Source organism: Adiantum capillus-veneris, chromosome 27, assembly GCF_014529385.1.
Source record: "Adiantum capillus-veneris isolate H3 chromosome 27, ASM1452938v2, whole genome shotgun sequence".
In the NCBI taxonomy this organism is placed as follows: domain Eukaryota; kingdom Viridiplantae; phylum Streptophyta; class Polypodiopsida; order Polypodiales; family Pteridaceae; genus Adiantum; species Adiantum capillus-veneris.
In genome coordinates, this window is record NC_140957.1 from 136,166,752 (window position 1) to 136,191,405 (window position 24,654).

General features: G+C 45.7%; 1 protein-coding gene and 1 pseudogene across 2 annotated transcripts in view; one reads left to right on the forward strand and one right to left on the reverse strand.

Moving 5' to 3' along the window:
- The window catches only part of PPT1 (polyprenyltransferase 1), a 108,572-nt gene extending 85,855 nt beyond the window's left edge, over nucleotides 1–22,717 (reverse strand). For both annotated transcript variants that reach the window (XR_015186834.1, XM_086503508.1), the window contains exon 1: nucleotides 22,120–22,717. Coding sequence is in view for 1 of the 2 variants with exons in the window: in XM_086503508.1 (XP_086359634.1) it covers nucleotides 22,120–22,541 (422 nt within the window). In the remaining variant the exon portion in view is untranslated. The remainder of the gene's footprint in view (nucleotides 1–22,119) is intronic.
- Nucleotides 4,049–6,059, forward strand: LOC147422805 (uncharacterized; annotated as a pseudogene).
- Nucleotides 22,718–24,654: the final 1,937 nt, after the last annotated feature.

Sequence of the window (24,654 nt, forward strand, 5' to 3'; positions counted from 1 at the left end):
CCTCTTGAAAGAATTGAAATCGCCCTCGATTACGCCTGCAAAACAAAGGCCATAAACTGTCTTAGTAGACACTGACTGTTAGTACCGATGCACTAGACACGACACATCTAGCACTTGTACAAAACGACACTCACATCATCGAACATCACTTGAATCACAAGACATCACATGACAACTCACATACAAATTAATTCCAAATCTCATACCATGATTAATCGGCAACGTATTTAGTAATCGCATCTAGATCCAGTAGGGACCTCACACATGCCCGATTAGCTAATCCTTATTGCAATCGTGTCTATAGAGATTTATGAGACCGAAATGCTGCAGTCATTTCGTCTTGCAGTTCCTGCACTCAAACAAGTCAAGTATAAATCAATCATTTTCATTTTGATTTTCGGGAATTCGAGTTCATAAAGTCATACAGCAAAATACTGTCAGCCCATCAGTATCCCTGAAACCCAAAGGGATATCAGTGACTCTATTCAAAATCGGGGTAATCCGTTGACAAAGGAGCGGAGTGACTCCCCTCTTGTGCAAACCCGCTGCACTAGATTCACCACCCATGTTGAAATCGAGGTTCTATCGGAGTAGGCTATGCTAAACCGAATGCTTCTAAGGTAAAGTTTCAAAATCTGAGGAGTATCTGCTAGGTCCTCCTCCTTCATCCACTTCGCATCCAATGCAGGACAGTTCTTGAATTTAACCAAGAACCGCCTAATCACTTTATCTTTAATCTTTATGTTTCTGTGTGCCAATATGTATTCTGGAACGAGTATCTCCTCGCTTTCCTCCACTTCAGGTTGCTCATCTTGCTCCCCATCATCGAGCACATCGCCTTTAAAAGGCTTCAATAGACTCACATGAAAAGCATTGTGAATCTTCCAAGTATCGGGTAGCTTCAATCTAAAGGAGACATCATTTATCTTTTCTTTTATCCACAGAGAGCCATAGTACCTTATGCTAAGCTTTGAAAAAAGCCGCTCATTTCTCTTTTTCTTTCTTAGGCGTGCCTTCTCAAAACATAAGAGCACCCAATCGTCTTCCTTTAATTTCAAATCGCGACGGTGTCGATCTACTGCCTTCTTGTGTCTTTCCTGAGATTTCGCTAAAGCCTTCTAGACCTTGGCAAAAGTTGTGTCCAAGTCACTCGTGTACTGAACGGCTTCAAAAACTGTCTGCGGTGGAAAGATGACGAGATTCGACAACTGCAACCGTGTGCCAATGTTCTCCCAAATAGCCTTCCAAAACAAACCGTGAATCGGGAATCTATGTCAGGGACTATTATCTCAGGCATGCCATGTAATTTGAAAATCTGTGCAATGAACAGTCTTGCTAAATGATCCGGCTTCACTGTTTTCTTCACTGGAATGAAGTGAGCTTGTTTGCTGAATCTGTCGATGACAATCCGAATGCCATCATGCCCACACTGTGTCTTCGGGAGATCAAAAATGAAATCCATAGCAATACTTTTGCCGGGGCGGTTGGGAATGGGTAAAGGTTGTAACAATCCCTGTGCTTTATGTCTGTCAAACTTGACCTTTTGGCATATCAAGCAACTGCATACAAAGTCATCCACATCCTTCTTGACTCTCGGCCAAAAGAAGTAACGCTCCACACCTTTCAAGGTGGTGTCAATGCCGCAATGACCCGTAAAAGGTGGACAATGGCATTCAGTCAGAACCTTTTCCGTCAACGGCTGTGTAACGCACATCGTTTTCTTCATCAAGTAGCCATCCCGTATGGAATATCCCTCTACCTCCCCATTCTGTATTCAAGTGAATACATCCGAAGAATCCAGATCTGTGGCGTACTGATCAACCATGTCCTCCAAGCTTCTATGGTGAATCGCAGAAATAGCCAAGACTAGAGACTTCCGAGACAAAGCATCTGCCACCAAGTTCTTTTGTCCCTGAACATGGACAATCTGGAAGTGAAACTGTGACAAGATGTTAGCCCACCGCATCTGCTTTTTCGAAAGTTGCTTTTGTGACAAGAAGTAGCGTAAACTCTGATGATCAGTGAAGACCGTAAAATCGGCTCCGAGTAGGTAATGTCACCATTGAGCAACACCATGGATAACCGCCACTTGGAGAAGACTATAATGTCATCAAACAAAGTGCCGACAAATGATCTATACTCTCTAAAAATCCTATATATCATTCGATTGAAAGTCGCTGGAGCATTGGTAAGGCAAAATGGCATCACCAAAAATTCATACAAACCGAAGCTCATCCGAAAGGCTGTCTTGTAGACATCTCCCGACACGATTCTGATATGATGATATCCGCTTTTCAAATCAATCCTGCTGAAACAAGAGGATCCCTGTAGTCGGTCAAGAATATCATCGATCCTTGGAATCGGAAATCTGTTCTTGATGGTGATTTTATTGAGAGCTCTGGAATCAATGCACATTCTCCAAGATCCGTCTTTCTTTAAAACCAACAACACCAGAGAGCAGTAGAGTGAAGTACTCGGCTGGATAAGACCCTTTTCTAGAAGGTCTTTCACTTGGTTCATAATCTCTTCATTTTGGGCTCGGCTAACACGGTAAGGTGGCGGCCGGTTCGGTGGTGTGCTTCCAGTTATCAGATCAATAGTGTGATCCTCAGGACGAGATGGTGGCAACTCGCCTGGCAGGCCCTCAGAGAAGCAATCGGCATGAGTGGAGAAAATCTTGGCGTTCTTTATAAAGTTCAAACATGTTTTTCTGAGTTCATCATTTAACTCTTTCAAGTAGATCGAGTAAACAAAGAGACTGGATTTCATTAATTTGGAAATGGCCAAAGTCGATACAATAGGGATAGACTCGCCCTTTAGTTTTACATCAAGTACAATTTTTCAGCCCTTTTCATTTGTCAAAGTCGCTTTCTTTGCCCAATAATCAACCACGGCGTTGTTCTTATGATATCAAGGGACTCCTAGGAGGACGTCACAACCTTCCAAGGGCATTATGTAAAAGTCCTCGTGCCCCAAATACCCATGACAATGCAACCAAAGTTTGCCAATGACAAGTGTAATGGCTATGTCCTATTCGAGTGCCGCTAGAATTGCCTCTGCTGGTGATCCCATCCTATCGGGTGTAATCTTGAGCCGCGCCGCCAATTGAAGTGAAATTAAGTTGGCCTTGGCTCCTCCGTCAAAAAAAATCAGGGCTTCTCGATTTTTCACTTTGCCCTGCAGCTCGGCAAAGTTATGTACTTTCATCAATCAGGCTTGGGTCAGTACCCATGCAATCTGGAACCAGTCCTGCTTTCATCTTGCCTTTTCTGCCATGTTCCTCTGTAACAGACTTGGACACTCCAAGTCAAGAATCAATCGCGATAACACCAAATAACCACTTCAAAATTATTCACAGATCACAATGGATTTGCATTGACCCGGCGGAGTTCCGTGCCTAGAGGTATTGGCCCCAAAGACTAGCGCCCCTTTCGGTATTTCTTTATGTATTAAATCAATGTCAAAGTACAAAGAGCGGTTAGGGTTTCGCTCTCAGACTCTGCGTCCAGACGCTCTGCAAAGTGAGCCCTAATCCACTAATTTAAAGATTACAAGGGATGCCCAAATGTCACGTGACACATCCAACCGTATGTGTCCGTGGACAAGCTACAGCACGACAAGGGTTCAGTCAGTCGAGTCAATCTCGATTTAGAAGTGATCTTGCACTTTTATGAGTCTATTCGTAGACCGTGCATCAAGGAAGGATCCGGACGTATGTACGGATCCGTACGGTACCGTACGTCCGTGCCATACGATACGGTGCCGTACGGATTGGTAGTGTACGGATTTTTTTGGCTTTAAAAAAAAAACCTACACGAGAGGCCTTTTATTTTCGCCTGGCTGGGTTATTTTATTGGGGATTGTCTGCAACAGTGACCTGCAACCTGCAAAGTCCCTACAAAGTCATCTGCAGAGCCTTTTCGCGCGTGTTTACCGGTAAGAAAGCAAGCCTTCTGTCTCTCCCTCGCACATTTCTTTGTGATTCTCTCGCGATAGCACATGCGTTTGAGTCACAATGTCGTGTTCCTACTGCATGTGTAGGTCTACCATGCCTCGCAAACCCAACCCAGTATGGAGCGCACACACCAATGTCATTGCGGTGGTAAATACAGGAGGGCAAGCAGGATCAGGAACACGCACTTGGACTTGCAATTATTGTGGAAAGCAAAAGACAAGTACGGTGACGCGTGTGTTGAGGCACCTTACTGGCATCGGCACTACTGGCCAATGCGGAGGATGCAAACGTGTTCCGCGAGAGATCAAGGATGCTTTAATTCTAGAGCACTTTCCGGGAGGGGGTCTTCCCTCGTCCAAGGGTAAGAAAGCAGATGAGGCAAAACAGGATGCCTTGCAGGATGCATTGAATGCAAATTTTCCAGATGCACCTACTCAACAGGAAAAGGACGTTAGCAAGAAAAGGGCTCGTTGTTCTCAGGATGTAGATGAGGATACAGATCAAGGGACACGCATGTATACGCAGTCTACTTGGCCTTCCTTCACGTGTCCATGCACAGTCCTGGGTAAAAGAGAGGCAAAAAATTGCAGAAACACAGATTGCTCGAACTCTCATAGAGTGCAACATTGCATTTAATGTCTTGCGGACAGAGCAATGGAAGCGAACGGTCCGAGCCATTGCACAAGTCGGCACCACAGATTCCTGGAGTGGCTTGGATTATCAAAGGATGCGCACAAAAATGTTAGATGAGCAGCGAGAGATCATTGACAGAGCATTGGTCCAAGTGAAAGCTGGGTGGCAGCAGTTTGGTTGTACTATCATCTCTGATGGGTGGAGTGATATTCGAAGACGCCACATTATCAACATCCTTGTTTCCTCTTGCCTTGGTACATACTTCCTACGTGCTGTGGACGCGGGCAAGGCTGGTGAGCGTATTTCGGCAGAGTTTATTTTTGGGCACATTCGGCAAGCCATCAAGGAGGTCGGGAAGGATAATGTCGTACAGGTACTCTATCATTCTCGAGAGTCGAATCTCTTGCTCTTTTTAGAAGCCATAGTTGTAACTAACAAGATATTGGTCGTACGACGTATTATGGTCACTGGTTTTGCAGGTTGTTACGGACAATGTGTCCAACTGCAAAGCCATGGGGGAGATGGTTGAGGCGGAGTTCCCTCGCATAGTTTGGACTCCATGTGTTGCACATTGCCTCGACTTACTCATGTAGGATATTGGAAAGTTGACTTGGGTACAGCCTATTGTCTCTGACGTGTCGAAGATGACTACTTTCTTCCACAAGAAACATCAAGCACTCAGGAGTCACAGCACACTAGACATGGTGCGTCCCTCGCAGACTAGGTTTGCATACATGTACCTAGTACTTCAGAGGCTTTACAGGTTGAGGGATCCACTGTTGCAGACAGTTGTGGACCCTAAGTGGCGGTTGATGCACCATGCGCAGACGGAGCCTACCAAGTACATACAGAGGAAAGTGCTTGATGAGAGCTTTTGGGTAGAGGTATACTCTTTGGCAGTGGCTCTCCAACCTCTCTATGTTCTCTTGCGTGTGACAGATACAGAGGGGTCGACTCTTGGCCTTGTGTATCATCTATTCATGCAGATGAGGCATCACATAGCAACATGTACCTCCGTGACATCAGAGCGATAAGTCCTTAGTCAATGCTTGATCCTTGGAAAGTTGGATGTTGTATTTGTTTCAAGTCTTGACTGTTAAGTCTTGTGAATTACATGCGGGATGACATCCTCGCTATTGTGGAGAGTAGATGGACGTATATGAGTCGTCCTATTCATGGGATGGCTGCTATACTCAATCCTCTCTACAAGACTCCAGAGCTTTTTGCAGAGAGCAGTTTGCTCAACTTGCAATCGGAGTACCTAGACAGGATGTTCACTGAGGATGAGCAACTGGACCTTGACAACGAGATGAGCAGCTACATGAACAATCTGGGACCGTCTTTCTTGAGGAGTGTGTCTTTGAGGCAAGAAGCTACCAAGCTTCCCCTCACTTGGTGGCAGAACTATGGCAGAGCCGAGCTTCCAAATTTGTGCAATCTTGCACTACGTATTCTCTCACAGGGATTCTAATTTCTCGCATAAACCAAGCAGTGTTTACTACGCTAAGGGTGTTTCGTGGTTCTCATTTATTCCTTTATCTCTTCTCTCTCTATCTCTGTCTCATGCACTTCCATTCACAGTGTCCATTCACTTTGTTTGTGTCCATTGCACTCTCTCACTAAAGGAATGGAAGGCTCTCCCTTCCGTAAGTAAAAGGAACCCTTGAGCACAGTTCGGAGCACTCATCTTGAGCAAAGTTCAACATTCATTCCGCTGCACCTTACACTGGTGTCGTATTTCTCTTCTCTCTCTATCTCTCAGTCTCATACGCTTGCACGCACAGTGTCCATTCACTTTGTTTGTGTCCATTGCACTCTCTCATTAAGAACGGAAGGCTCTCCCTTCCATAGGAACAAAAGGAACCTTGAGCACAATTCGGAGCACTCATCTTGAGCAAAGTTCAAACATTCATTCCGTTGCACCTAACATTGGTATCAGAGCTTTGGCAGTGTTCTGTATCACTCAAGGAAAGAACCACAAGAATCACAAGAATTTTTTTTGCTTGTTGATGTCGCACGAACCCAAGTTTGCTTGGGCGTGTCGATTCCTAATCGTGTTTTTGAAGAGTGACAGGAATCCAAAGAAAGAAGGGCTTGTCCAACCTCGTGCCTAATTGAGAGCAGACCGTGCACTTAGCAGCCGGCCAATCGACGTGAGGTGGGAAAAAGCAACCTTGGTGTGAGCGCAAGGCCGCCAAGGGGTGCGATCCTTCTCGAACACAGATTGCAAGCGAAAGAAGAACCTCAAGAACTCAAGACCCACAAGAACCCAAGTTCCTCGTGAACTTAAGAACCCAAGACCACAAGAATCCACAAGAACCCACGACTTCAGAATGGTCAGCACTCGAAGAGGAATGCGTACTTCACTTGGACGTGATGAGCATGAGAGAGGCGAAGAAGAATTTTCCCCACCGGGAGGTTTTTTTCGACCCTCCCCCTTCCCCATCTACGTCAAGGATTGCACTAACTCCTATGGAGGAGTTGGAGCAGATGTTTATGGAAAGTAAGTTAGAACGCGAAGCAAGAAATGCAAAAAGAAAAACAGAATTGGACCGCAAGAACGTTGTTCATTCTTCCTCTCTCATTTCTAATGTGCAGGCGAAGATTGAAGAGATTCGAGAAAAGGAGAAGTCTCTTCTTCTCCAAAGCATGACACATAGGATTCGCATGATGATAAGCATGATGATTTGTGACAAGCATGATGATTTGAATGCCAATGATTTGCATGATGATTTGGATGACAATGACAAGCATGATGATTTGCATGATCACGATGTGATTTCTCACAAGCATGATGAGTTGCATGAAGAAGATGTGATTATTCACAAGAAGGATGATGTGTTAGTTGATACTTTCTCTAGTGAAGCTAACCTCATTGCAGAGACGATCAATCACAAAGCACCGATCTTGGCTCTCGAGCCTAGGTTCAAAGAACCCCCTCAGGAAGAACCGATCTTGGCTCTCGAGCCTAGGTCCGAGAACCCCACAAGAAGTATTATGTGTTCGCATGATTAGTACGCACGCATTGTACGAGTGTTTCATTGGTGATCGTTTCCTGTATTTTAGTCGACGTCTTTATGTGATCCCTTTTCCTAGGCATGACATATTGTACGTTGAGCACGTTTCACTCATGAATGAGCACAGATGTATGCGGATTGTTCATGAAAAGCTGAAAAGTATGCATTTCAGAAAGTCACATTCCATGTCTCTTCCTTGGCACGATATAGTTGTAGAAAGAGCACATGAAAGTATGAGCACCAAGCATGGGCATTTCCGTTGTGAATTGCCACTGTTGATTGCTTTAGATCATAAGAGAAAGATTCGATCTCATTGTTTGCGTGTGTGTGGTGAACGGTTTGGCACTCCGTCTCTTTGTACATCTACATTGCATGCACAGTCTTGAGGAAGACAAGATTTTTTCCACTCACTTTACATGGAATAGGTATGTTCATGGTTTTGTGTTGGAAATGATTTCAGGAATTTTCAGCCATGGAGATTCTTGATGAGAACAAAGCATGACTCTCGACAAAGTTGAAGCATTGAAAGAGCTACCAAAGACTTTGTGTCGCTTTCGGCGCGGCCCAAAGAAGCAAGTGTTGCAGACCTTTATGAAGTTCAAGTACCGCACGACCCACACATCAGAGTGGGCCGACGAAGAGTCCCTTCCAGGATTCCGATTCTATTGGCGATCTCCCTCGACGCCATACAGTTCGGTACCAGTACCTCACTTTGAAAAGGAGGGGATGTCACGTGACACATCCAACCCTTTGTGTCCGTGGACAAGCTACAGCACGACAAGGGTTCAGTCAGTCGAGTCAGTCTAGATTTAGAAGTGATCTGGCACTTTTGTGAGTATATTCATAGACCGTGCATGCCCAGTCACTTAGTGTAGATGCATATCCTCTGGTTGCACACAGCATGATCATAAGCATTTCCATCAGAATCCATCAGGGGAATTTTACAGTGCATTTAGCCTATTTTACCTATTTTTGACATTTTTCACTTATTATTTTTAAGCGACTTTTGTTGGAAAGTAGGTAGGGCAAATTGAGTAAGTTTGTATATAAGCAAACCTAAACTAGCACTAATTGGCAGAAGAGGCAGCACGATCTCCACCGCTCAGCAGGCAACTTCTCAAGCAAGAACCCCTTGGGAGAGATTTTCCTCAAGCAAATCCTTAGCCTTGGCGTTTTTCTATCAACAGGATCATCGCCACAGAACATCAGCCACTTGGCGTTTTTCATCAAGATGATCATCGCCCACACACCCCCAGCATTGGCGTTTCCAAAATTGCAGCCCTAGCGTTTTCAGCACCCCACAGCAGCTGATAAGCACCGACAATATCAGCCCTAAAGAGCTGCAGTTTCAGCCCCCAAATCAGCGTTTTTCAGCAGCATAAATCAACCCCAATTCAGCGTTTTGATTTGCAGCAGATTTCAGCCCACTAGCGTTTTTGGACAACGGATAAAGAGTAGCAGATTTCAGCCACACAGTCGGTCTCGCCATCTCCGTCGTCGACACCAACATAGCCTAGACTTGCATCAGTCACATGCATTCCCATTGTACCAGTTTGTGCAATCAATAGTAGACCACTCGCCGACGAGAGTAGGGCCTTCGGAGGAGGGCTTTACGTCTCTTGTGTCGTATTTCTCTTCTCTCTCTCTCTCTCAGTCTCATACGCTTGCACGCACAGTGTCCATTCACTTTGTTTGTGTCCATTGCACTCTCTCATTAAGAATGGAAGGCTCTCCCTTCCATAAGAACAAAAGGAACCTTGAGCACAGTTCGGAGCACTCATCTTGAGCAAAGTTCAAACATTCATTCCGCTGCACCTAACACCAAAAGCTCTTAAAAATAAAAGCAAAATTCTCTCTCTCTCTCTCTCTCAAGAGAGTAAAAATTAAAACAATCAATCTTTCTCTCTCTTGGCCCAGCGTAGAGAAAAGCACCATGATTGTGTAGCTAGCTGGCTGTTTTTTTCATCTCCGCAAAATTCGGAAATCCGTACACCGCTGCCACGTGGCATTTGCCGCCTGCTTTTAGGGTTTCCAGCCACTTTAGGGTTTCAGCCAGCAGTTAGGGTTAGGGTTTCCAGAAATTAGGGTTTCTACAAATTAGGGTTTCTGGCAGAAATTAGGGTTTGCAGGAATTTTAGGGTTTCTGGCAGAAATTAGGGTTTCTATTGTCGGTAGCCACGTCATCACTTTGTGACATCCTCTACTGCTCTCGAACTCTCTGGCTTGTCTTCATGTTGTTCTTGCTGTGCCCTTTTGGGGTACTTTGCGGAGATGTGCACATTTTCCCTGCAGCCAAAACACTTCCCTTCTTTGATGTAATTGGCCCTCTCTCGAAGAGTGAGCCGAGGTCGTGTATCCTTATCTTTCGTGGGGGAAGTCAAATTTCCCGAATGTATCGCAAAACCCGTTTCTCATGACCCATCAATTCTTGAATAGAATTCGACTTTTATTCCAAGCAATAGTCTCGGATCTCTGTAGGGAGTCCGCACCAAAACCGCTCAATTTGTTCCTTAAAAGAGACCTTCTTAAATGAAGAGGTTGGTCGAAAAGAGTTCCAAAATCTCTTGCAATAAGCATCTAAAGAATCTCCTTTGGTCATCCGAAGATGATTTCAAGTGGTTCGTATATCTCGTTCGTACTCCCGAGTCAGCCAAGAAGAAATAAAGAGCCTTTTGAATTTCAACCATTTCACAAGAGCTTTCTTCCTCAGAAGAAGAGTGGACCATCATGTTCGAGCATTTCCTTTGAAGAAAGATGTAGCCCTCCTAATCTTGGAGTGCTCTGAGTAATGCCCTCTAGAGAAGGCTATGTCAAACTGTTGAATGAAGCCAAAGCCCCGGAGCATCTTGGAACCCAGAAAAGGATTCAAATTTAATCGACTATCCACCTTCTTTGAATTCTTTTACTTTCTTGCTTTTGTCTTTGAGAAAGTCATCTTGGTTGGCTCTGTAAAAATACTTCTTTTCTTTGCATAAAACATGTGGTCGTCCGAGTCCGAACTGTCAAAGGATGACTCCTCTGTAGAGGATGACTCCTCTGTAGAACTGTCAGAAACTGAACGACACTGGTTTCTTTGCCTTTTTCTTGCCCTTTCCGAAGCTTTGCTTTTTGCTTCGCTTTTTGCCTTTTCTGTCCTCCTCGCTCGAGTCAGAAGAGCTAGAAGAACTGTCAGAAGAAGAAGAAGAAGAAGAAGAAGAACTGGGTAGTCCTTCAAATCGTACACGCTTCTTCGCTTGCTTTTTGGATTGGTTGTTTGCGTCCAAAAGCCGATTGATCCATGTCTAAACAACCTCTTGTAATTCTTACTCTGTAAACATTTTCGGAGAAGGAGGTTTCTTGATTGCCGGTTTGATGGGTGGTTATGTGGCTTTCTGCCATTGGGTGTGCACTTCTACGATGGATTGTTGAGACAAAAATTTTGCAAACTGCAGATCCTCCGCAAATTATCATCTGCTTTGTGCACTCGTCAACCTGCTGTCAACATTCCATCTCTTGAAGTTCGTACAGAGTAGGCCGAGGTGGCCCATACTCCTCCTTTGTTAAATTAGAAAAATCTTCTTCGTGATCTCCTCCCGCATTAGCAGATGTAGAAGAAGTCGACTGATTCTTGTTGGAGTCCATAAGTGTCGAGAGAAAAGAATCGGATTTTTTGGTAGAAAAGAAATCGGCCGCGCTCTGATACCACTGTAACAGACTTGGACACCCGAAGTCTAGATTTTGCCGCGACACAGCAGAGATTCACTTTAAAACAGTTCACAAAAGAAGAAGACACGGCCTAGCGTAGTTCCGTGCTCAGAGGTATTGGCCCCAAAGACTCGCGCCCCTTTCGGTATTTCTTTTTATATTAATTTGTGTGCAAAGTAGTACAAGGGAGTCTCTGGGATCTCACACTCAGACTCTGCGTCCAGATGCCCTGAGTAATGAGGCCCAAAAGACCTTTTTATTGTTACAAGGGATGCCCAAAAGCAGAGCCCCAAGTCCATAAGCTGCCAAAAATCAGTCAGTGTATTTTACGGCATCCGTACAATGGCGCGTCAGCATGTCAACGGAAATAGCGGAAATCCGTACGGCCTGCCATGTCAGCTTGTCAACACGTTTTGCGGCGTGATTTCCCTGATTGCTGCCACGTTAGGCTGTCGGGGCATTTCCGGGGCCGGCCACATCACCAGTTTGTGACAGTCGGTTCAGTAGTGTACTACTGGGAATCAAATTAATCGTGTGATCCTCAGGACGAGGAGGAGGTAGCTCGCCTGGTAGGCCCTCAGAGAAACAATCAGCCTGTGTGTGTAGAAATTCTTGTTGTTCCTTTTCCAAATCAGACATATTTTGTTCAATGTTCATCATTCACTTCGTTCAAGAAGATCGAGTAAACAAAAAGGCTGGATTTCATTAATTTGGAAAAAGCCAAAGCCGATACAAGTGGGACAGACTCGCCCTTCACCTTTACATCAAATACAATCTCTCGGCCCTTCCCATTCTTCAAAGTAGCTTTCATGGCCCTATAATTGTTCTTGGAACCAAGGGATTCCTAGGAGGAAGTCAACCCAGGGGCATGATGTAAAAGTCCTCGTACCCTAAATACCCCTGACAATGCAAACGAAGTTTGCCAAGGACAGGAATAATGGCAAAATTCCGTCTGGGTGCCGCTAGAACAACCTCTGCCTATGGCCCCATTTGCTTGAGCATAATTCCAAGTCGAGCCGCCAATCTGGGGTGAAATAAAGTTAGCCTTGGCTCCTCCGTCAAAGAAGATGAGGGCTTCTTGATCTCATACTTTGCCCCATGCGCAGCAAAGTTGAGTGCTTTCATCCATCTAGTCCGCATCAGTCCCCACACAATCTGGTACCAGTCTTGCTTTCGTCTTTCCTCTCCTTCCGCGTTCTTCGACTGCTCTGGAACTCTCTGGCCTATCTTCTGATTGTCCTTTGGGTGCCTTTTTGGGGCACCGTGCGGATATATGTCCTTGTTCCCCACAGTCAAAGCACTTCCCTCTTTTGAGGCACTCTCATTTTTGTTCCTCTGTCAGTTCGAGGACGTGTATCTTTCTTTTTCTCGAACTTCCCTCCTCTACTGTTACCATTTGTCGAATTTTGTCCGGTCCTTGGTGTCAAAAATTAATCAGGTGGATAAGTCAGATTACCCGAATGCATAGCAAACCCTTGCTTCGCATGTCCCATCAGTTGTTGTATGGACTCGGACTTCTGTAATAAGTAGTAATGTCGTATCTCTTTGGGAAGTCCACAGCAAAATCGATCGATTTGCTGCTTAAAAGTGATCTTTTTAAAAGAAGACAGGTAGAAAATTATCCCAAAATCTCTCGCAAAAAATATCCAAAGTATCGTCCTTGGTCATCTGAAGATGATTCTCGGAGCGATAATCACATCACGTTTGTACTCGTGAGTGAGCCAAGAGCAAATAGAAAGTCGCTTGAACTTTAGCCATTTTGTCGGTGCTTCTTTTCGTAACAAAAGAGTGGACTACCATGTCTGTGCATTTTGAAATTAGACTTCCACCATTGCATGGCACTGCCTCCAAGAAAAAAAATTGCTTGAATGATGGTTCCTTCTACTTTTCCCCGAAGAGAGGGAATGAGAGAATGCAATAGACATGCGTAGAGGGAGAGAGAAAGAGAGAGAAGAGGAGAGGGACACCCAATGGGGTCCCAACCAACCCCCCCAAGGGGCCCCCGCACTGTTGCGGATGCGGTATTTGCTTTAGATTGCGTAATGGAATGTACACACAATGCAATACCTCAAGTGCAGAATCTACTGACTCGAATGACGACAATCGCCTTGGTAACTCCTCAAGACGAGGCACCTCCGGTGCTGATTTCATGCACCTTCGGATCATTCTCGATGTGGGATTGCGGATGGCCACCAAGGGGCTGATTTGCACTCCCGATGTGCGGAATGAAGGGCTGAAAACGCAGATCTTGACAATGTCAATGATGGACAGAAATGGAGCACTCGATGCCAACGAGGGAATGGCCGAGAGGAGGCTCGATGGGCTGCCGAAGTATCGGACTGTAATGGGCAACACGCATAAGCTGATCCGAGCAGTTTCCAGGCGAGAAGGGCTGAAATCCGAAAACGCTGAAGCTGACCTGCTGCTAGGGCTGAAATCTGCAAGCACCAGGCTGAAACCCCAAAAACGTTGGCTGGCTGAAAAAGCTAGGCTGAATGCTGCAAAAACGCTGGGCTGGTTCTGTAATGAACTAGTGCTATCTGCATCTTCTGCAACTTGGTTTCAAGTGAGGGATCTCCTGAGTCCTGCTCCCTTTATAGGTGAGGTATAGGCCTTAAGAACTTATTAAGGCTTAGGTAGGGCAATTGTCCACCAGATCACCCAACAAATAAATCAATATATTTATTAAAAATTGAGCAGGGGGTTCCAGTTTGGGTGAAACTGTCGCACATCTACCCACCCAGAATCCAATCAATGCGGGGAATGGCTCGTTGGATTCCTCTAACCTAGAACTACACGCTCGTTATGCCAGATGCCCACCGTAGTGTAATAACATCTATCAAAACGCGTATACAAACCATTTATGCAAGAGAGCAGATGCCCACCGTAGTGTAATAACATCTGTCAAAACGCGTATACAAACCATTTATGCAAGAGGGTTCCAAAATTGGAGAACCTAATCTCATGAACTCGTCCGGACATGCAAGTCCTACGAACAGGCTCACAAATTGCCATTACTAATCCTCCTAGGATTCTAGAATTTAGATACTCCTATTTAGGAAGAAGGGGAAAACTACTCTGGAAGTCGATGAAGCATGTCACCAGGCACACAGAGCCATGTGCACGTGACAAAGAGATGCACGACATACGAGACGAGAAGTGGCGGAGTTCCACCCCAAGAGAGCACTAGCCAAAACGCAGGCGCCCTTTCAGTATTTTTTTATATTGCTTGAACTCAGTACAACATCGGTACTGCAAAGGAATCACGCAGAAGAATGCCAGAGAATGAGCCCTTGGCTCATATTTAAAGGCCCTTGGCCCTGAAAAGCAGTTACATGAAAAGCTTCAAGTTTGAAAAAGCTTCTGATCTAAAAGCTGCCAGAGCGTTTTGCAGAAATCCATATAGCTGCCACCTCATCCGTGTAAAACACAAAAATCCATACAAGTGTCACGTCAACATGTCAATGCGTTTTGCGAGTTGTTCGTACAGTTGCTGCCACGTCATCGGTTCTCCACGGTAGAGTTTTATGTATGTGCATTGGTCCTGCTTTATTTAAATGTCTTTAGGTCACTTGGGCCCCATCAGATGAGGTTCCATAGGTTGGTGGGAACTCATCTTTAAAAATAGGCCACTCCGCAAGACTTTGCAAGTTGGTAAAACTTCTTTTTGAACTTTGCAAGTTGGTAAAACTTCTTTTTTTGCTTCTTCTTCTTCTTCTTCTACTGCTTCTTCGCTTAGGATTTAGGCTCCTCAGCTAGGATCTGCAGATTGGCTGCCTTCTTCAGTGGCTTGACACGTCAGTAATTTGTGACAGGTGGCTTGAGTGTCACGTGACACATCCAATCCTATGTGTTCGTGGACAAGCTACAACACGATCAGGGTTCAGTCAGTACAATCAGTCTAGATTAGAAGTGATCTGGCACTTTTGTGAGTCTATTCGTAGACCGTGCATGCCTAGTCACTTAGTGTAGATGCATATCCTCTGGTTGCACACAGCATGATCATCAGTATTCCCATCAGTATCAATTAAAATTTTCCAATGATTTTAGCCTATTTTCCCTATTTTTGACATTTTTCACTTATTAATTTAAGTGACTTCCCAACAAAAGTAGGTAGAGCAATTTGGGTAAGAAAATATAAAAGCAAACCCAAGTTAGCACTAAATGGCAGAAGAGGCAGCAGGAGCTCCCCACTCAACAGGCATCTTCTCAGCAAGAACCCGCAGTGCCCCCCCAAGCTTGGCGTTTTTTGCCTTCCCATCCTCGCCTACACTCAGCCCTACCGTTTTTACATATCGCTAGCACCTCCCACCTGACCCTGGCGTTTTTCCATTGCAGTCATCGCCAGCACTTCCCAATTGGCCTAGCGTTTTTGCTAGCGTTTCCAGGAGCAGATCAGCGTTTTCATTTTCAGCCTCACATGCAGCAGATGGTCAGCGTTTTCAGCCTTCTTGGACAGCAGCAGATTCAGCCCTAGATGCATGCAGAAGACCCCCATTTTCAGCCCTCGAAAACGCAGCCAAACACTCATCTTCAACCACCGAAACAGCCCCGAATTTCAGCAGTTAGAAGACCGCAGATTTCAGCCCTAAAGTCGTCGTCGTCATCCCCGTTGTCGTCATCGACATAGTCCCAGGTTGCATCAGTCCATTGCATCATCATTGTACCACTTTGTGCAATCAATAGTAGACCACTCTCGCCGACGACAGTGGGGCCTTCGGAGGAGGGTTTTACAACATTTCTAGTGTTGTATCGCTCTTCTCTCTATCTCTCAGTCTCATACACTTGCACGCACAGTGTCCATTCACTTTGTTGTGATCATAGCATTTTCCATTAAGAACGGAAGGCTCTCCCTTCCATAAGAACTAAAAGGAACCTTGAGCACAGTTCGGAGCACTCATCTTGATCAAAGCGCAAACAATCATTCCGCTGCACCTAACATTGGTACCAGAGCTTTGGCAGTGTTCTGTATCACTCAAGGAAAGAACCACAAGATTTTTCTTTTTTTGCTTGTTGAGGTCGCACGAACCCAAGTTCGCTTGGGCGTGTCGATTCCTAATCGTGTTTTGTTGAAGAGTGATAGGAATCCCAAGAAAGAAGGGCTTGTCCAGCCTCCCCTTGTGTCTCTTTTCACTCATTGAGAGCGGACTGTGCACTTAGCGGCCGGCCAATCGACGTGAGGTGGGAAAAAGCAACCTTGGTGTGAGCGCAAGGCCGCCATGGGGTGTGCCCGCGAAACAGAGCAAAACTCGGGTGAAGAGAAGATCCTTCTCAAACACAGATTGCAAGCGAAAGAAAACCTCAAGAACCTCAAGACCCCAAGAACCCAAGACCCTCAAGAAGCCAAGTTCCTCGTGAACTTAAGAACCAAAGATCATAGTGCATGGTCGTCACCCGAAGCGGAATGGATACTTCGCATACAAGTGATGAGCATGAGAGAGGCGGCGAAGATTTTTTCCCACCAGGAGATTTTTTCGACCCTCCCCCTTCACCATCTACGCCACGAGTTGTACTAACTCCTATGGAGATGATGGTCAAGTCGATGTTGGACATAATTAAAAACAACAACAAGAAACGAATCGAGTTGCGTTGGCACAACTCGCAAGCAAAGCAGAACAACAAGAAGCTAAGGACCGTGAGCGCGACGAAAGAAACACAAGACTTGCCGCACAACAAGAAGACAATCGCCTTGCTTTAGAACGCGAGCGCGACGAACGCAAAGAAAGAAAACAACAAAGAAAGGCGGACGAGGCAGCACGTAGCACAGCCTTGGAGGCCGAGCGTACAGCTCAAAGATTGGCTTTGGAGACCGAGCGTGAATCTCAAAGATTGGCTTTGGAGACCGAGCGTGAAGCTCAAAGAGAGCTACGCACTCAAGAATTGCTTCGACAAGTGCTAGCCTCGAAGACCGAACCACCCAAAGATCGTGAGAGTTCATCGAGTGGCGCAAGCCACGACGCGGATTCCAACCATCCAGTCACAGAGAAGTTGACTTTCAGTAAGTATGATGGTAAGATGAATGCTACGGTTATTCATTCTTGGTTGCATCAATTTAATGCTTATTTTGCGACAACTAAGAAAATAGCAAATAGCAAAGTTTTGACGGCAACTATGTACCTTGCCGGTGATGCCATCAATTGGTACCACGCATGGCAAGAGGCACAGCTAGCTGCGCACCTAGAGGAAGCCGACGAATTCACGCCCCTTTCCTTCAATTGGGCTGATTTCCAAGACAAGCTCAAGGCGCGGTTTATGCCACCTCAGTACCTCGCACGATTGAAAGAGGATTGGCGCAATCTCAAGAAAAATGGTATGCCGGTTATGTCTTTTTCTAATCGTGTTTTGTAGCTAGATACCCAATTACGCAAGTCGGATGATGAACGTAAAGAGGCATTCCTTTTTGGATTAGACGACTATATCAAGTTTGATGTAAAAGTCTTCGATCCAATCGATCTCAACAAGGCGGTAGCGATTGCTCTCGCACAGAAAAGAACAACAAGGAAAGCCTAAGGAGAACAAGACTTCCACAAGTACCTCGCAAACTTCTCAGAACCCTCAGAACGGTAAGAACGGTAAGACTGGTAAGAATGGTAACTCTTCTAACCAATCTTCCAACAGTCTCTCAGAAAAAAATTCTTCCAATGAATCTAAGGGTAAGGCTAACACACTTGCTAAACCTAAGCTTACTCCAGATGAAAAGGTAGCACAGGGAATTGTAGGAGGATACATCACGTCGGAAAAGCAAAGCACTTATTCTAAGGAAGGTCGTTGTTTTCATTGTCACATTAAGGGTCACATAAAAAGAACATGTCCTAAGCTTGAATCGAATGAATCTCAAGAACCCACAGAACCCACTTCCTCTGTCAATGCAATTAATGATAACACGAGTGTGCCCCAAGTTTCTCATGACCCTCCCATTGATGATTCTCTCATTAAATATATTGGTCGTACATCGGGGCAACGTTTTGTCATATTGTTTGACCCAGGTAGTATGCATGATGTGATCAGTCCCTCTCTTGTTGAGAGAGTCCGCCTCGAAGTTAGTCCGAGATCTCCTTTCGAGGTCTCTGGCTTTGTTCCCGGTATGGACGCTCTCATCACGGAGGAGTGCCTTGATGTGTTTGCAATTCAACAAGCTGCCTTCACTAGAAGATTTGTTGTTTCTCCTCTCTCATGATGTGATATGATTTTGGGCATTTGATGGTTTCGTGATAATAACGCTCTCATTGATTTTGCGGCTAACACTTTAACTCTCAATGCCAAAAGTGATTCTCCCATTGTCATTCATGGAGAGGAAATTGTTCATTCTCCATCTCTCATTGCTAATATGCAAGACAAGATTGAAAAGATTCGGGAGAAGGAGACTCTCTCAGTCTCTTTTTCTCCAAAGCATGACACACAGGATTTGCATGATTGTGATCAACATGATGATTTGGATGATAAAGACAAGCATGATGATTTGCATGATCAAGATGTGATTTCTCACAAGCATGATGAGTTGCATGAAGAAGATGTGATTGATCACAAGGATGATGAGTTAGTTGATGCTTTTTCTAGCGCAGCTAACCTCCTTGCAGATTCGATTAGTCCCGAAGGATCGATCTTGGCTCTCAAGCCTAGGTCCAAAGAACCCTCACAAGAAGTATTATGTGTTCGCATGATTGACACGCACGCATTGTTCGAATGTGTCATTTGTGATCGTTTCCTGTATTTTAGTCAGCATCGTTATGTGATCCCTTTTCCTAGGCATGGCATATTGTATGTTGAGCATGTTTCTCTCATGGATGAGCACGAATGTAGGCGGATTTCTCATGAAAAGCTGAAAAGTATGTATGTAAGGAAGTCATATTCTATGTCTCTTCCTTGGCATGACAGTTTCCGACCGAGCACATGAAGGTATGAGCACCAAGCGTGGGCATTTCCATTGTGTTTTGCCACAGTTGATTGCTCTAGATCATACGAGAAAGATTCGATCTCATTGTTTGCATGTGTTTGATGAACGGGTTGTCACTCCGTCTCTATGTTCATCTACATTGCATGCACAATCTTTGAGAAAGACAAGATTTTTTCCACTCACTTTACATGGAATGGATATATTCATGGTTTTGTGTTGGAAATGGTTTCAGGAATTTTCAGCCATGGAGATTCTTGAAGACGAAAGAAGCACGACTCTAAACAAAGTTGAAGCATCGAAGGAGCCACAAAAGACTTTGTGTCGCTTTCGGCGCGGCCCAAAGAAGCAAGCGTTGCAAACCTTTATGAAGTTCAAGTACCGCACGACCCACACATCAGAGTGGGCCGGCGAAGAGTCCCCTTCCAGAAATTCGAATGCTATTGGCGATCTCCCTCAACGCCATACAGTTCCATACCAGTACCTCACTTTGAAAAGGAGGGGATGTCGCGTGACACATCCAACCCTATGTGTTCGTGGACAAGCTACAGCACGATCAGGGTTAAGTCAGTCCAATCAGTCTAGATTAGAAGTGATCTGGCACTTTTGTGAGTCAATTCGTAGACCGTGCATGCCCAGTCACTTAGTGTAGATGCATATCCTCTGGTTGCACACAGCATGATCATCAGTATTCCCATCAGAATCCATTACAATCGGTTAGGGAAATTTTCCAGTGATTTTAGCCTATTTTCCCTATTTTTGACATTTTTCACTTATTAATTGAAGTGACTTCCCAACAAAAGTAGGTAGGGTAATTTGGGTAAGAAAATATATAAGCAAACCCAAGTTAGCACTAAATGGCAGAAGAGGCAGTAGGAGCTCCCCGCTCAACAGGCATCTTCTCAGCAAGAACCCGCAGTGCCCCCCAAGCTTGGCGTTTTTGGTCTTCCCATGCTCGCCTACACTCAGCCCTACCGTTCTTACATATCGCTAGCACCTCCCACCTGACCCTGGCGTTTTTCCATTGCAGTCATCGCCAGCACATGCAACAGATGGTCAGAGTTTTCAGCCTTCTTGGACAGCAGCATTTTCAGCCTCACATGTAGCAGATGGTAAGCGTTTTCAGCCTTCTTGGACAGCAATAGATTCAGCCCTAGATGCATGCAGAAGACCCCCATTTTCAGCCCTTGAAAACACAGCCAAACAGTCATTTTCAGCCACCGAAACAGCCCCAAATTTCAACAGTTAGAAGACCGCAGATTTCAGCCCTAAAGTCGTCGTCATCATCCCCGCCGTCGTCACCGACATAATCCCAGGTTGCATCAGTCCATTGCATCCTCATTGTACCACTTTGTGCATTCAATAGTAGATGCGAGAGTGGGGCCTTCGGAGGAGGGTTTTACAACGTCTCTAGTGTCGTATCGCTCTTCTCTCTATCTCTCAGTCTCATACACTTGCACGCACAGTGTCCATTCACTTTGTTGTGATCATAGCATTTTCCATTAAGAACGGAAGGCTCTCCCTTCCATAAGAACTAAAAGGAACCTAGAGCACAGTTCGGAGCACTCATCTTGAGCAAAGCGCAAACAATCATTCCGCTGCACCTAACATTGAGTCTCTCCAAGGAGTAGACTAAGGAGTGAGGGCTATTTTGTGGTTGTGCCCCGCCCTAGATGTACGTTCTAGGCGGTGCATTCCATGATTGTGCCCACTTGATAGGTTAGCATGAGACAAGACCCCTATTCCTAGGGTTACTCAGGAAAAAAGTCCCCAGTGTTCTACAATCTCCCTTCTAAATGTGTGCACTTATGTCACTCTAAGTGACTTTACACATTTATTAGGCTTTGGTATATATTTTCCAAGTCGTGGGGTCTTCAGGCTGAGTAGGGCATTTCCAGGCTTTCTCTATATAGGGAAACCTCCGCTTGTACGTTATACATATCATTTGTGAGCAGAGCAGTCAATGTTGGGTCACTCTCTTTTTCTATCGAAAAAAGGCATAAAATATAGAGTATGTACTCTCGCAGTAGTTAATGATTCGGCGAGAGACCTAGATTGAATCTCTTGTGATAAGCTATATAATCCTTGAAGGGCTTATGTAATAGAGCATCAGGTCGCAAGCAGGACTTCACAAGCTGCTCGCCGGTTTCTAAAAAGGTTGCAGACAAGTAATTGAGCGAAATTGGTGAGATTAGCTACTAATTACTCGAATTGGTGCAGCATGTGGTTTTGCCCTGAGTTAAGGAGAAGATTTGTAGTTGAAAGGCTGGAAAAATTCGGCATGTACAAGCCGCAAGGTCGAAGTTAGCACTTGCCGAGGGCCTAATTAGGAGGACTAAACCTCTCTTCAATTTTATTGAAGCTTTAAAGATCTAAGGTAAAATAACCCTAATCTTATGAGAAAAAACCTAGATATGGAAATCTTGAATGGCTTGGAGAACCCTAGGCTCAGATACCAACTGATGGAACACTAGACCATGACCAAAAAATGAGAGAACCATTCATGATAGAAAAAGAACTAACATTGCATGATATAAAAGTAAAAGCTTTTATAGACTTGTAGCCTTTGATTGGGAAGCTGATTTTGTGCTTGATTTGTGGGCTTGATTGGCAAGCTTCAACCCTTTAATTTTAGGAAACTAGACCTAAGTTTAGTGCCAGCAGTGTCATGTCACATGTGAAGGATGGATCCGGCGAGGGACTAACAAAGAGCCTCAGTAGCAATGGCAGCCTAAGGATGAGGAGGAGGGAATGAATGTGGAAAGAAGTTAGAACCATGTAGCTCTACCAAATCTACCCCTTATAATCCTACAACGTTCCATAATCAACTCTAAAGCAAGAAAACAACAATAACTCCCAAATTGCCAGCTTCCTTTATGAAATGAAAGCAAACAAGGAACTACAAACACGCAGTAATTGCAATAGGAGAACCTTCTTACCACATGCAGGGCCAAGCGAGAAGCCAAGTACCGATGGGCTTGTCCAGGCGAGCAAGCAACGCAAATGGCTGAATGCGGGCTGGCAGATAATGGTGGACCCACGACTCAGATGCTGCTTCTGCTTTTATCTCACCTTGTCGGACAGAATTGTCTTCAACTTGATTAGAGAAAGGGTTTGCTTGGAGGAGCCACCTGCACACTCCTGCAAGCCCATAGCATTCTCTAATCCTACCCTGCTTGAGAGAAAAATCCACATTTCTGCAAGTGTTCGCTCTGACTGCCCTAGACACGGCTGTTGTGTAAGCCCTTTGGCTGCTGTGAAGAAACGCCTTGGCTCGCTCAATGCATTCTCCCTCGTTGCCGAGTGATGCCCACCAGCCTCTCCGTGGTCTTCGAGAGAGGCGCACCAGCTTGTATGCCATTGACTCACATGAGGCAGACCTTGATGCACCAGCCTACACAGCGTACTTACGTCAAGCACATACTAGGCGTCGCCTCGGCGGTGGCACACCCTGCCCGGTTCAGACGAACCCGGCGGCACCTGACTACAGCCTGCGTGTTCCGGGAAAGGCGCTGAAAAGTGCATGATAAAGGCACGTTTGGGGGGGGGGGGGGGGGGGGGGGGGGGGTTTGTCACTATATGGCACGGCTCTGGGATCTAGGGCCCAAATTTGGGGGCGCGAGGCGGCTTTGATCTCGACCGTCGGATCATGCAGTGAACTGGGGGTGAACTAGAGGCAAAAATGGCACCCCAAGTTCACTCCTAGTTCACCTGCCTCGAAGGGTGTCTGGGACGTCTCGGTTGTCACACGAATGCTCTATCACCACGTTAGCGCGCGTCGTTGTCCATGTTGGCATGGCACATGATCATACCCTAGTTTAGGCGCCCCTAGTTCACCCACCCCTAACTTATCCGCCCCTAGTTCACCCTTAGTTCACCCCCAGTTCACCCACCCCTAGTTCACTTTGTGATCCGACGGCAGAGATTAAAGCCGCCTCGCATCCCCAACTTTGGGCCCTAGATCCCCTCTGACCCAGAGCCGTGCCATATAGTGATGAGGGGGGCCTTTGTGACTAAATGGCACAGGTCTTGAATGAAGACCCGACCATGGAATCGACGGCGGATGGCGAATGGCGAGAATCTAGAGGAGATATGAGGACCAAAAAAAAAACGGTGGCGCTATCCTCACCGCGACTCTAACCCAAACGTGTTGTTGTGGCAACCCTATACGCTAACCATGTGCGCGCGACGATTTGGTTGAAATGGGAGTGAGTTTATAGTTATTTATGCTTGTCTGAGTTTACACCTCGCATGTCCGAGTTTACAAAATTTATCCAAGTTTACTTTTTAAAATTTAACGACGCAGCGCGTCTATGCTTTTGTGCGTGGGGTTCTCCTCCGTGGATCCCATGACGGGGTCTTCATTCAAGACCCCATGTTCTTTAGTCCTTGGGGGGGTGGGGGGGGGGCACTATCTAAGCGGTGAATTCGACGGCCGAGAAGTGTAGCCACGAAAACAAAGAGGCTCACGAACGTCGATTACTGAAAAGCAAACAAGGGCAACAAAAGTAAACATGGATAGGGGAATGTAAACTCACTTTATAATCAAGGGCGCTCATAGTGGTTTGAACAAACCACATGCGCCTGCGTGATTAGCTCATTAGCCTCCCAATCGCAAGGTCGTATCTCTAGCCCTCGTTCGTGCGTTGACGTTTTGTAGACCCTCCCTTTGCCTCGAGATTCGCGTACCCACTTCCAGGTCGTCGATCCCATCGCTTGGGGGTCATTAAGACCCCGTGTTAGATATTGTTGAGGGGGGGGGGGAGGCGCCCATGAAATGGCAGGTCCGAAAATATGAGCTTTACTTTTTGCCCAATGGATTTATGCCAGCATGGTCAGCACATGGCTGCCGTGCGCCGCCTCAGCTGAATCGGGCCTAAGGTTGGGTTCAGACGAGGTCGAAGGAAGAACACCTTGTTGTAGGTCTACCGTCGGGTCGTCCCCTAGGGGCGGGGGGTGTGATCCTGGAAGAAGAGAAGCAAGCCCTGCAACAAACCAGCTCCTGCCACACAATTTTGACACTTGTGTGCACAAAGCTTCCACCGCACCATCTGAACCCACTCTAAATCCCACAGGATGTCGATGATGGGATCTACGGCGTGAGAGCGATCTCGAGGCAATTGGAGGCTAAAAAAATAATTAGTCGCTTCGTCTGCAGGTCTCGAACGCTCGTCTATGCCATGGCAACCATCTGCGCTAACCACCATGCCCACGAGCGCATCTATTGTCGAATGGGAAAACAATTATAAATATTGGTAAAGTCGACGGACAATCGGCATTTGTCCAAGTTTACTTGCATGGTCCTAGTTTACTTCGCACAAATCCTATAGCATGCGCCTCCTTGAGATGTGCGCACTCACTTTACAGTAGTGGATCCCTTGACGGTGATCTTCATTAAAGACCCCTTCGTAGATAGTCCTGAGGTGGCACGCCCATAATGGGTGAAACTATTGCTAAAGCCTGATGGGACAAGT